This window comes from Vulpes vulpes, chromosome 11, assembly GCF_048418805.1.
Source record: "Vulpes vulpes isolate BD-2025 chromosome 11, VulVul3, whole genome shotgun sequence".
NCBI lineage: Eukaryota > Metazoa > Chordata > Mammalia > Carnivora > Canidae > Vulpes > Vulpes vulpes.
Window position 1 is genome coordinate 86,158,398 of NC_132790.1, and position 13,314 is coordinate 86,171,711.

The 13,314-nt window shown below is 39.9% G+C and overlaps 1 protein-coding gene across 1 annotated transcript in view; it reads right to left on the reverse strand.

Annotated features, from left to right (window-relative positions):
- Window positions 1-12,490, reverse strand: part of COPB2 (COPI coat complex subunit beta 2) — a 29,753-nt gene extending 17,263 nt beyond the window's left edge. Inside the window, exons 1-4 of the mRNA XM_026018572.2 lie at window positions 12,311-12,490; window positions 4,159-4,296; window positions 621-707; window positions 100-226 (exon numbers count right to left, since the gene is read on the reverse strand). Of these exons, the coding sequence (XP_025874357.1) occupies window positions 100-226; window positions 621-707; window positions 4,159-4,296; window positions 12,311-12,313 (355 nt within the window). The 5' untranslated portion in view covers window positions 12,314-12,490. The remainder of the gene's footprint in view (window positions 1-99; window positions 227-620; window positions 708-4,158; window positions 4,297-12,310) is intronic.
- Window positions 12,491-13,314: the final 824 nt, after the last annotated feature.

Below are 13,314 nucleotides of genomic sequence, written 5' to 3' on the forward strand. Positions count from 1 at the left end.
GAACTCTACATGTAACAGCAGTGAAAAAATTGCATGTCTCACTGAATGAAAATTAATTACTCAAAGAGATGCACATGACCAAAAGGAGTCCTCTCTTACCGCTGCTAGTCAGAATGAAAGGCTGGGTTGGATGAACAGCAATACAACGAATATAGTCTGAGTGTGCTTCAAACATATGAACTCTCTCCAAAGTATTGTAATTGAACACTCTAATCTGCATGTCATCCTAGAAATGGAAATTTAGAAATCATTATTATTGTTATGAAGTAAACTATGCAAAATATGTAGGGGTACCTGGGTGGCTCAGTGGGTTAAGTGTCTGACTCTTGACTCTTGATTTCCTCAGGGTCCTGGGATCAACCCCGGCCTCGGGCCTGCTCAGTGAGGAGTCTCCTTCTCTAGCTCTCCCCCTCTACCCGCCCCCTCCCTCGGCTCCCTCTCCCTCGTTCTCTTTAAAAATAAATAAATAAATCTTGAAAAACAAGTGTATTATGGGCTCCGGGTATTAAGTACATGCCTCAAAACATTACACTAATTAACAAATCAAGAATCAAAATTATTCACATAATCACTGACCAATTAAGAAATTGAAAGGATTAGAAATTCATATAATTACTTACCGCTCCTGTCACAACCCAATTCTTTCTTGCAACAAACTTTGCAGCTCGAACAGGAAGATCACACACTTCAAATGTTTTCACCAAGGTCTTTAAAATTTAATAAGAATATACACTTTTAGTTATGAGAAAATAACTGAAAAATCCATTGTTTTATATTTAAAACATCCAATTATTTAGGTCACTCCTAATTTAAAACTATTCTCAGGCTGAAGCATGAAAGCTCAACCACCAAATGAAAAAAAGATGATTATCTTTTCTTTACTAGTTTCAAAATTAAAATATTATAAAGGATAAAAGACAGCAAATGTCCACAAGATGGAATTCCAGATCCTCTGTGCTCCAGCCTGCCCTTCCTATCTCTCTAGCCTCACCTTTGGCTACTCCCAGCCTTACCTTTGCTCCTCCTGTTCTCTCTGACTGATAAGCCTGGGTGCACAGAACCTTATACTCCCCTTCCATAATATAGTACCTTCATAACTCTGTGTTTAATGTCAATCTTTCCTGCTAAGCTCCCCAAAGGCAAGAATCTTGTTCACCGTGTTCCCAAAGCCTAGAACAGTATCTGGCAAACAACTGATTTGTAATAACTATCTGTTGAATGAACTGGTTCTTAGTTTTTTCTTTTTAAAACTAAATCTATTAACTCACAAACAAGATACAATTTTTTGTACACTTTAGCAATATGTTTCCATATAAATGCTATTTACCTCTCTTTAGTGAAGCATGAAACAGTGATTTTAGATGTCTCTTCAAGGTGCTCAAAATGGAATAATAATACATACAGGATAAAAGTAGAAAACTAGGAGACCATCCTAGGAAGAACAGATAAATGCATCTCTTTGTCCTACCACTTTGATGCCTTATTTTTTTAAAATTCTGAAAATCAAACTATCATTTTGCAATCTCTTTTTGTACCAGAGAATAATGATAAACAGCACAATCTTACTAACTGATTAACCACGTGCACTAAATAAAAGAAACTTACACCTGAAACTATGTTATATTGTATGTCAACCATACTAAGAAAAAAAAAAAAAAAGGTATAAAAGAAATAAAAAAAAAAAAGAAGAGACTGGTTCATAAGAACCGCTGAGCCTACTGTGGTTTCTGAAGCCAGACCTCAAGAGATTTTTCACACAAACAGAATAAATGGGCACATCAGCTCGACTTATAAGACCACTCCCAGCTGACTACAATACAGCCACTGAAAACAGAACAATCTGTAGGATGACAGACAAATCCATGAAAGCTCTTGAGGGGCCAACAAATCCAGGGGACTGCTGAGCAGTACAAATAAAGCAGCTGCAGAACAGAGTTCAGGTCCATGTTAAGTACTGTGGCTGATAGAAATGACACGAGAGATGTCTCCACATTCTAGAAGCTAAACAATCTAAAGAGGAGGAAATGCTACACACTTAACATGCACTTAAGTTAGAAAGATAATGACTAACACTTGTATGGTACCTTATAGATCTCCTAATATTATCTAGTTTGATTTAATCCTTTTGACAATCTCATGATATAGGGGAGACAACAATACCATCTTCATTTTAAATACGTAAACTGATCCTTAACATGGTTAAGAGGCTTGCCCACATCATGTAATTAGCAGAATGGCCTCAAATTCTAACATACTGATTTTTCACCATCGAACTCACACTTCGAAGACTTATTTGAAATTCAAGTACATTTGAATTACTTTCAAAAACTTTTTGCCTCTTTCGAGAATTTTGTTCTCAATATACATGAATGGCAAGTAACTTCTGTTGGTGATAAATGGAGAGAAAAAAAGAGGGAGAACCAAAAATAGAACAAAGATTCAATAAAGACTTACTCAATATCTACTCTAAGTTTGGCTGTCAGATATGCAGTTGGAAAAACAGTGGAAAATTAGACTAGGATAATCCCCGTCTATCCCAGGACCTCCATTCTTGAGGGAAAGAAAGAAATTAGAAGTCACCAACAAGATATATTATAAAAGTAGAAGCAGATGGCCCTGCCAAAGGGCACAGGAGGGAACAAAAGAGAAACACCAGGCAAAGTGGATAAACCAGATAAAATAGAGTTATGTTGGGATCCCTGGGTGGCGCAGCACTTTGGCGCCTGCCTTTGGCCCAGGGCGCGATCCTGGAGACCCGGGATCTAATCCCACATCGGGCTCCCGGTGCATGGAGACTGCTTCTCCCTCTGCCTGTGTCTCTGCCTCTCTGTCTCTCTTTCTATCATAAATAAATAAAATTAAAAAAAAAAATAGAGTTATGTTACGAAAAACCCATAGAAAGGTAAGGCAACTACAGCTGGGATTTAGAGTATACTATAGTGAAATGGTAGTGCTGAGAAATGGCTAAATGGAGTTGATAGAAGAGATCCCTAGGAAGAATTACGCCGTGTGGTGGGAGTTGGAGAAGGCATCAAATATCTGTTAAGCATAAAATCACAAAGATTTTAAACCTGTGAAAGCAGAAGTAGATCCCCCCCGCCAAAAAAAGAGGAGTTAGCATGCATATTAATGCATACTATCTGCATTAAGACAAATGGATTCATAAGATAAAGATGTGAAACTGCAGGGGTCAGAAATCCTGATACAGTCCAACAGTGATAAATGGAATATTATTCATTAGCTCAAAAAATAATTGCCTTATGTGCCAGACAATGTTATCAGCACTGGCATAAACCAGAGAACAAAGAGTTAATGTGTATAAAATGTCACTGATGCAGTCCTGGTGTAGTGTGCATTCGGTGCCATTATAGTGATCTAAGACTGTAAGGTTGTTTTTAGGTTTATTCCTGACCTTGGTTCCCCCTAAGCCTATTTTTGCCATTTTAAATTACTCAATGTGAATTTTGTCTGGATATTAAGAACTTAACCCTGATGTTGAAGATATTGATTGTATAAATAGACATGTAACTGTACGGAATAGTGTTGACTATATGTTCTGTATTTTGAAGGAAAAAAGATGAAGAACCATCAAGAAAGACCGTAAAATATGAGATAAACCAATCTGAAGGATAAATTACTCAGGTGAAAAGAACAAAACAAGCATTTAAGACAGATAATCTGCAGAAAGCACATTCTCGTATGTATAATCAAAAGGTGATTACAAATATTTCTCTGACATACTCTAGAATTTGTATGGTTGGTTGAAAGTTATCTACATATCATCCTATCAAGCACTTGGGAAAAAATAAATGAAACTAAAAATCCCATTCTTAAGTCCATTAGAATATTCACTGAATGAAAAATTAAGTACTATTAAATACTTTATCTAGAGCAAGTGACCTTATATTGGTGGCAGTTTCCTTCACTTCAAAGAGTAACACTACCTATATCAGAATTTAACATTTAATTATTGTACATAGCAAGACCCAAATGTTTCCTCCCACAAGCTATAACCCCATAAATGTTAGTTCCTCTTTACTGAAAATGTTTTGGACCAAGTAAGAAAGCAATGTGCATATCTACTGGACTCTGTGTCTTCTCTTTCATTATAAGCACAGTCTAACACATTGTTTCTAAAAAGTCCTTAAAAATTCCTACCTGTGTTTCATGATTCCAAACACACACACTGCCATTGTAAAGACTTGCCAACATCCATGGCTCTGTAGGATGCAAATCCACACTCTTAACTCGATCCGATCGAGCAGTTAGCTTTCTCTTTATATCAAGTCGCAGAGGCTAAGGAGAAACAACATAAAAAACCCTCATAACATTAAATTGCTACGCCAAATAAAACATGTTTGAGATCTTAACAAAAAACAATGCATTAACAGGCCTACAAAACAATTCAGTTTTTACTTTGCTAACCTGTAGACACAATTTCAAGCCTAGGGCGCCTACTTCATTCATACAAACATAGGAGTATTTAAATTTAAATTTACAGTAGTGGTTGTCCAACTTTTTGGTCTCAGGACCACTTTCCACTCAAAACAATTTCCTAAAAAGCTTTTACTTATGTAGGTTATATTTATTGATATTTATAATGTGAAACATTAAAACTGAAATGACTTTAAAATATTTATGTATTAATTCATCTTCAAATAACAAAAATAAGCCCATTACACGTGGACTTAAATGATATTTTATGAAAAATAAGTATATTTTCAAAAGAAATTTAGTGAGAAGAGTGGCAACGCTTTTTTTTTTTTTTTTTTTTAAGATTTTACTCATTTGACAGAGAAGAGAGAGCACAAGCAGGGGAACAGCAGGCAAAGGGAGAGGGAAAAGCAGGCTCTCTACGAAGCAAGGAGCCTGATGTAGAGCTAGATCCCAGGACCATGACCTGAGCCAAAGGCAGATGCCCAATAGACTGAGCCACCCAGGCACCCCTCTGTTTCACATTTTTTGCAAAACTCTTTCACATTCTGTCTTAATAGGAGATAGCTGGTTTCTCATATCTGCTTTGGCCTTCAGTATGTTGTGATGTTTTTCTGGTTAATGTACATAAAAAAAAAAAAAACAACTTGGCCTCACAGGTAGTTGGAAAGAGAAAAATATTTTAATAACTTTTTTCAAATAGCTGTGAATATTCTTCTTTCATACACACCAAAACTTGACAAGTGGTAGTTTCTTAAAGTTTAGCTGCAATATAAAATCTGAAACTACATAAATGAACTTTTTGTACTTTGTTACATATTGGTCTATTATGTATTTTGAATGGATCTTTCACTCAGGCATCTTTTGTAAGATCATGCATTGGTCATCTGGAAAATTTTGGTTTACTGAATAAAGCAGAATTTCCAAATTTTGACACATTTCATTACATAGTGGCAAAAAGTCATATTCATTAATATCACCATCTACCTCAACTGCTAAGTCTTCAAGTATTAGAAATCTATCCAGTTCAATGACAGTTTTCTAAAATCCTAATTTTCACTTAAGAGCGCCAATTTTATTATCGAAAACACAAATACTGTCAGGCACCAGATAGCTTCTTTCAGTTTTTAGAAAATGTCTGCTAAATAAACATAGTTTGTCACCGTTTCATGTAAGCTTGCAACACAAGTATTTTGTGCATACTTCTGTCATTACACAGAATATTTAAAAGATGTATACTCAAGTATTGAGATGTAATAAAACTAATATTTTTTCCTGCTTCACAAATGACATTCTTAAGTGAGACTGGCTTTAAAAAAAATTGTGTGGTAATAAAGAATATATCATCAGTACAACCTGGTGACCTTCCACCAGCAGTTGTTTTACATTCCATTACTTTTACAGCAACAGTGCAAATGATCAACACAGAGCACTTCCTGGAACAGTATGGGGGACTCCTAGGAGACTAGAGATCACACTTTGAGAGTCCTTGGTTTATAGAGTATCTAGTGACTAAATAAAAAATATCTTCTAAATCACAATGTTCTGTCCATGTCATTAGTGCCCTATGAGAAAATATTCTGAAGACGTGTTATTCATGAAGTCTTAGTAATCCTAAACAATAATATCAAACAAAACAGTATGGTATTGGCATAAAAACACACAGGTCAATGAAACAGAATAGAAAACCCAGAAATAAACCCATGCATATATGGTCAATTAGCCTACAAAAAAGGAGCCAAGAATATACAGTGAGGAGCAGATGGTCTTTTCAATAAATGGTGTTGAGCAACTGGACAATGATATGCAAATGAGGGGTGCCTGGGCAGCTCAGTTAAGTGTCTTGACTCTTGATTTTAGATCAAGTCATGATCTCATGGTTGTCCGATCAAGCTCTTTGTTGGGCTTTGTACTGGGTGTGGAGCCTCCTTAAGATTCTCTCTCCCTCTTCCCCTCTTTCCACCCCTCTCCTTCTCCAAAAAAAAAAAAAAAGAAAGAAAAAGAAAAGAAAGAAAGAAAGACAACGAAACTGGACCACTATCTTACACCATAGTTAATTATACAAAAATTAATTCAAAATGGATTAAAGACTTGAATGTAAAACCTGAAACCATAAAACTCCTAAAAGAAAACACAGGCAATAAACTCACTGACACTGGTCTTGATGAGTTTTTGGATTTGACACCAAAAGTAAAGACAACAATTACCAAGTGGGTCTACATCAAATAAAAAGCTTCTGCACAGAAAAGGAAACTATCAAACAAAATGAAAAGGCAACTACTGAATGGGAGAAAATATCTGCAAAACATCTATCTGGATAAGGAATTAATATTCAAAATGTATAATATATAAATATAAATATAATATTCAAAATATATAAAAAACCCATACAACTCAATAGCAAAAGAAATCCAATTTTAAAAATAGGCAGAAGTTCTCAACATTTTCTCAAAGAAGACTACAGATGACCAATAGATAGATGAAAAATGTTCAATGTCACTAATCATCACAAATGAAAACCGCAATGAGATATCACCTCACACCTGTTAGAATGGCTATTATTAAAAAGACAGGGGGCAGCCCAGGTGGCGCAGCGGTTTAGCACTGCCTTCAGCCCAGGGCATGATCCTGGGGACCCAGGATCGAGTCCCACATCAGGGGGAGCCTGCATGGAGCCTGCTTCTCCCTCTGCCTGTCTCTGCCTCCCTCTCTCTCTCTGTGTCTCTTGTGAATAAATAAAATCTATAAATAAATAAATAAACAAACAAACACAGGAAGTAACAAGTGAAGATGTGGAGAAAAGGTCCACTGATAGATGTATGCATAAAGAAAACGTATATTATACATATTATATATAATATTTCATTGTACATATGTATGTTTTATATACATATATATGCATATGATACACATTATTTGTATATGTATTATTATATACACAGTGGAAAAAGATTTAAAAAAGCCTTGTGAAGTGTTTGCTTTGTCTCAGGAAATTATCTCTGCTGAAATTATCTAGTAATCATCTTGTGTTGAAAAGTAACCTTAAATTTCTATTCCATTCATGATCATTGTGCAAGATCACAAAAATACTCACACATACATGAATATTATTCAGACATAAAAAAGAATGAACTTACTACTTGTGACAACATGAATGGACCCTGATGGTATTATCCTAAGTGAAATAAGTTGGAGAAAGACAAATACTGTATGACCTCACTTATGTGTAGAATCTTAAAACAGCTCAAGCTCATACATGCAGAAAACAGACTGGTGGTTGTCAGAAGCAGGGGCTGGGCAAAATGGATTAAAGAGGTCACAGGGTACAAACTTCCAGCAATAAAATAATTAAGTCATGGGGGATGTATAGTTAATACTGTGTTGCATATTTGAAAGTTGCTAAGAGTAGAACTTATATAAGTTATGCAAGAAAAAAATTACTGTAACCATGTATGGTGACAGATGTTAACTAGACTTACTGTTGTGATCCTTTCACAATATTAACAAATACCAAATCATTATTAATATAACATCATGTCAATTATACCTCAATAAAAAAATTGATTTCTTTGGAGAAAAGTATTTTGGCAATATTAGTAAATGGTAGGTGAATGTGATGTGTGATCAATACAGGTTATATCCATGTCCATGAAGGTCTTTGTAGACAAAAGGGAATGTTTACAGCATTTTAATGGATTTAAGTTACAGGAACCTAATGTAACTTTACTGGAACCTAACTAGTTACTTAGTAATCTAATATCAGAACCTAATTCTAATCAGAACAATTTTATTTTTTAATTTTTTAGAAGATTTTATTTATTTACTCATGAGAGACACAGAGAGAGAGAGAGAGGCAGAGACACAGGCAGAAGGAGAGGGAGAAGAAGGCTCCATACAGGGAGCCCGACGTGGGACTCAATCCTGGGACTCTGGGATCATGCCCTGAGCCAAAGCAGACGCTCAACCACTGAGCCATCCAGACATCCTTAATTAGAACAATTTTAAACAAAAATTAAAATACTCTCCAGGGACGCCTGAGTGGCTTAGTGGTTAAGCATCTGCCTTCGGATCAGGGAGTGATCTCAGATCAGGGAGTGATCTCGGAGTCCCAGGATGGAGTTTCCCATCGGACTCCCCAGGGAGAGCAAAGCCTAATTCCCCCTCTGCCTATGCCTCTCTGTATCTCTCATGAAAAAAATAAAATCTTTTTAAAAATTAAAAAAAAAAAAAAAAAAACAACTCTCCAGTCAGACAATGCTAATCATTTAAAAGAGGAGTTTTCAACCTGGATTCATCTAAACAGACAAGAAAATGACGTAAATAAGTATTTTTTTCAATTCTCCCAAGCATACCAATGAATTGGAGAAAAGCCAATTCATTATAAAAAATTATGCCTTAGGGATCCCTGGGTGGCGCAGCGGTTTGGCGCCTGCCTTTGGCCCAGGGCGCGATCCTGGAGACCCGGGATCGAATCCCACGTCGGGCTCCCGGTGCATGGAGCCTGCTTCTCCCTCCGCCTGTGTCTCTGCCTCTCTCTCTCTCTCTCTCTCTGTATGACTATCATAAATAAATAATAAAATAAAAAAATTAAAAAAAAAAAATTATGCCTTAGGTCAGTAGTCTTAATTTCCTCTTGGACAGAGACTGGGTAAAATGGATTTAAACTATGTTTCCCCTTCAAAAGGTTTTAAATACAACTTAAAAGTTTATTTGACAAGTTACCACTGGATCTTTTATTTTTGTGATCTTCCATTATGATCATGAATGGAATAGAAATTTAAGGTTACTTTCAACACAAAATGAAGACTTACTGTCTTCACTAGATAATTTCAGCAGAGATAATATCCTGAGACAAAGCAAACATCTCACAAGGTTTTTATTTTTATTCATTTACTACTTTCAACCTTGTTATTACTGCTATGCATGCCTCCTCTGCTTTTAGCAATAACCTAGATCTCTTGACTTTAAAAGATCAAAGATCTTTGGTTCTTCTCTATAACTATCAAAAAAATAAAATACTTCTACTGCCATGCCTTCCTCTCCATCCCAAAGTCTTTACTTTCTTTTCTTTTCTTTTTTTTTTTTTTAAGATTTCATTTACTTATTTGACAGAGAGGGAGACAGCATAGTAGGCAGAGGGGCAGGCAGAAGAAAAGGGAGAAACAAGAAACACACTCTCCATTGAGCAGAGAGCCCAATGCAGGGCTCAATCCCAGGATCATGAGCTGAGCCACCCAGGCACCCCTCAAACTTCCTACTTTCAAACAATCATCGTCACATTCCTTGGCCATTCAGGGAAGCAGGGACTTTTACTTCATCCTTAATTTTGCATGACAAATTTCAACTCCTATAACTGGTCTCTTTAGCATGAACAAACATGAAGTGTCTTTTGTGTGCCAGGAACCACAGTGGGAGCTTTCACAAAGGTCAACACACCTCATCTTTTTTCCTCTAGCAAATGAGAAAATCCATCACTTACCATATGGATGTTTAATGATTACTAAGTAAAAGTGATGCTATGGAAAGGTGAGCTGGGAGACTAAGCAATTCTAGTGTAGCTCCAAATACCCTCAATTCACAAATCCCAGTTTTAAAAAGCACAGCCAAAATCTTTTGCTATTTTTCTCCCAACATGTGATTACTTTGAATGAGACATTGTATAGGACACCTCTGGAATACAACTATAAGTGAGATTATTTATATTGTACCCTTAATTCTAAACGTCTTCCTTCATCTTCCAAAAGCTGGGGGCATTTAGGTTTCAGCTTCAATGCCACTGCCACCAATATCATCTTTTGGATTACCCTAGCCAGAACTATCTTTTCCTAAGGGATCTTTTTTTTTTTTTTTTTTTCCTAAGGGATCTTAAAGAAGTGAATTTTAACTCCTCATATTTGTATAATTGTCTCTTTTTGCTTTATAGAGTAGATGCTCCTTCAGGGCAGGGTCACTGCTTACTCATGTCTTTATCTCCACAGCATCTTATATATTTGGATATGGGGGGTTTAAGGACAGACGGTGTAACTGAGGTCTACAGAATTATGCTGAATTCAAATTTCAGTTCCACCACCCATTTTCAATATGCAATATTGGACAAGGTTACCTAATTTCTCTGAGATTCAACATAAGTAAAAGAGGGGTAATATTTGTATGTACGTTTCAGTGTTACAAGAATTAAATTCAAAATTAAGCAGTTATGGGTGATAACTGGGTGGCTCAGCGGTTTGGCGCCTGCCTTCTGCCCAGGGTGTGATCCTGGAGTCCCGGGGTCAAGTCCCACATCGGGCTCCCTGCATGGAGCCTGCTTCTCCCTCTGCCTGTGTTTCTGCCTCTCTCTCTCTGTGTGTCTCTCATGAATAAATAAATAAAATCTTAAAAAAAGAAAAGTTAAGCAGTTAGAATAGTGCCTGGCCTATCAAAATCACTCTATAAACATTATTTATAACTCATTTTCCCAGCTGGGTGAAATTAGGAAGCAAATGTTTAGCAAAGTGTGCAGACACACAGTAGACACTGTGTGGTAAAGAAGTGAATAAGTAAATTCATGTTTTGTATCTTATACAAAAAAATCTTAAACGCATTGAAGAATGAAGGACATTTCATTACGAAATGTCCATTACTGAGAGCACAACAGATCCCAGACCAGAAAAGAACACTGGTGACATGAGATGCACAACTAAGAGACCCTAGATCCTGCTGAGGACCTCAACATCCTTACCCATGAACTTCTTCATGGGAGGGAAGTGTGGTGCCTGTGAGCGAACCCACCCAAGTTCCTGCCACACTGTGTGCTTCTCTGCTCGTTTTTCTAGAAGTATCCATAACTTTTACCAGTTTCCCCCAAGGACTCAACCTCAGTTGTTAATTCCACCTCTGCCTCGATTAGCTTTGTGCAAACTTAAAAAGTCTGAGACGACTACATTCAGAACTTGGGACTTACTCATCCCAGAAGGTCTTCGAGCTCCAAAATCTTTGAACCTACGCTTCATAACAAGTAAAAAAAAGAAGGAGTGGGCAGGAAAACGTTTAAACATAAAATACTGACTTTCTTACATTATTTTTTCCTCATAAAGGATATTCTCATACTATTGTATATTTTTTTAAATTATTATTATAACACTCGAGCAAAAGAACTTTAGGGTATTGGGGGGGGGGGGAGGGAGGTGAGAATAATAATAAAAAAAAGTGTTGCCCGTCGCGACTGCCATTCTGATCAGCCCCTATATTTGCAAATGCAGAAAAAAACGTCAAGGGCAGCCCGGGTGGCTCAGCGGTTTAGCACCGGCCTTCGGCCCAGGGCGTGACCTGGAGACCCAGGATCGAGTCCCACGTCGGGCTCCCTGCATGGAGCCTGCTTCTCCCTCTGCCTGTGCCTCTGCCTCTCTCTCTCTCTCTCTGTGTCTCTCATGAATAAATAAAATCTTTGAAAAAAAGAAAAGCACGTCAGTTTTATAAGCAGCATCCTAGCCCTTCCTTGGCCTCCTAGAAACTTATGTGGGATTCCCAAAGCATCTGAACTTGCACTTCTGACTCCACGTACACGTCACCTCATTTCAGAGGGGGAGCTCCTCTGCTCTAAGGCCGCAGCGTCGGGGAGCACACACCACGAGAGCAGGGACAAGCCCAACAGGAGAGTAAAATCCGCTGCCCCTGCTCTAAGAGCAGAATGACTTAGGTCTGGCCAAGCCCAGGCACCGCCTCTCCACACCGCCTCCCTCACCGGAACTCACACTGGACCAGGAGCCCACCAGGCCTGAGGCGGCGGGCGGCCCCAGCAGGAGCCCGGGCCGCTGCTTACCGCAGCCCCCAGGGGAGAGGCCCAGGAGCGGGCCGCACACAACCAGGCCCCGCTCCCTCCGGCAGGGTCTGGACCTACCATCGCTCCGTCGGTGCGAGCCCGGGAGCCCTTACTTGCTTCCCACCGGCGACACACACCCCGAGAGACCCAGCGACCCGCAGCCCAGCCGACTGACTGACGTGGAACTTCCGGGAGGCAGTTCTCGCGAGAGTGCAGGCCGGGGCCGGGGCCGGGGCGCCTGCGCAGACACGACGCGGCCCGACGGATTCCGACGCCCTCCCCAGTTTCCTAGGCGACGCGGCCCTCTAAGCCGCTGGGAGCTTGCCCCGCCCCCCCGCCCCCCCCCCCCGCCCCTCCCCGCCCAGGCAGTTTAAGAAGGTGGGGCGTGGGCTTTACCGCCGAGCGGAATGGCTTGCGGCTCCCGAAAGTGGAAGAAAACTGGAAAACTAAGGAGGAAAAAAAAGATGAGAAAAACGAAATGCTAGGTCCCCTTGGACGCCGACGGCGGTGGGGGGAGGGCCCCCTTGGTGGAGTTGTGGCTTGAGGAGCGTGGTCGGGCTCGGGGTGGGGGGAGGGATGGGGAGAAGAGGGATGGGGGGAGAAGAGGGAGGATGGCGAGGGGAGGGATGATGGGGAGGGGAGGAATGGGGAGGAGAGGGATGATGGGGAGAGGAGGGATGATGGGGAGGGGAGGGATGATGAGGAGAGGAGGGATGATGGGGAGGGGAGGGATGATGGGGAGAGGAGGGATGATGGGGAGGGGAGGGATGATGGGGAGAGGAGGGATGATGGGGAGGGGAGGGATGATGGGGAGGGGAGGGATGATGGGGAGGGGAAGGATGATGGGGAGAGGAGGGATGATGGGGAGAGGAGGGATGGGGAGGGAGGGATGATGGGGAGGGGAGGGATGATGGGGAGAGGAGGGATGATGGGGAGAGGAGGGATGATGGGGAGAGGAGGGATGATGGGGAGGGGAGGGATGATGGGGAGGGGAGGGATGATGGGGAGAGGAGGGATGGGGAGGGAGGGATGATGGGGAGGGGAGGGATGATGGGGAGAGGAGGGATGATGGGGAGAGGAGG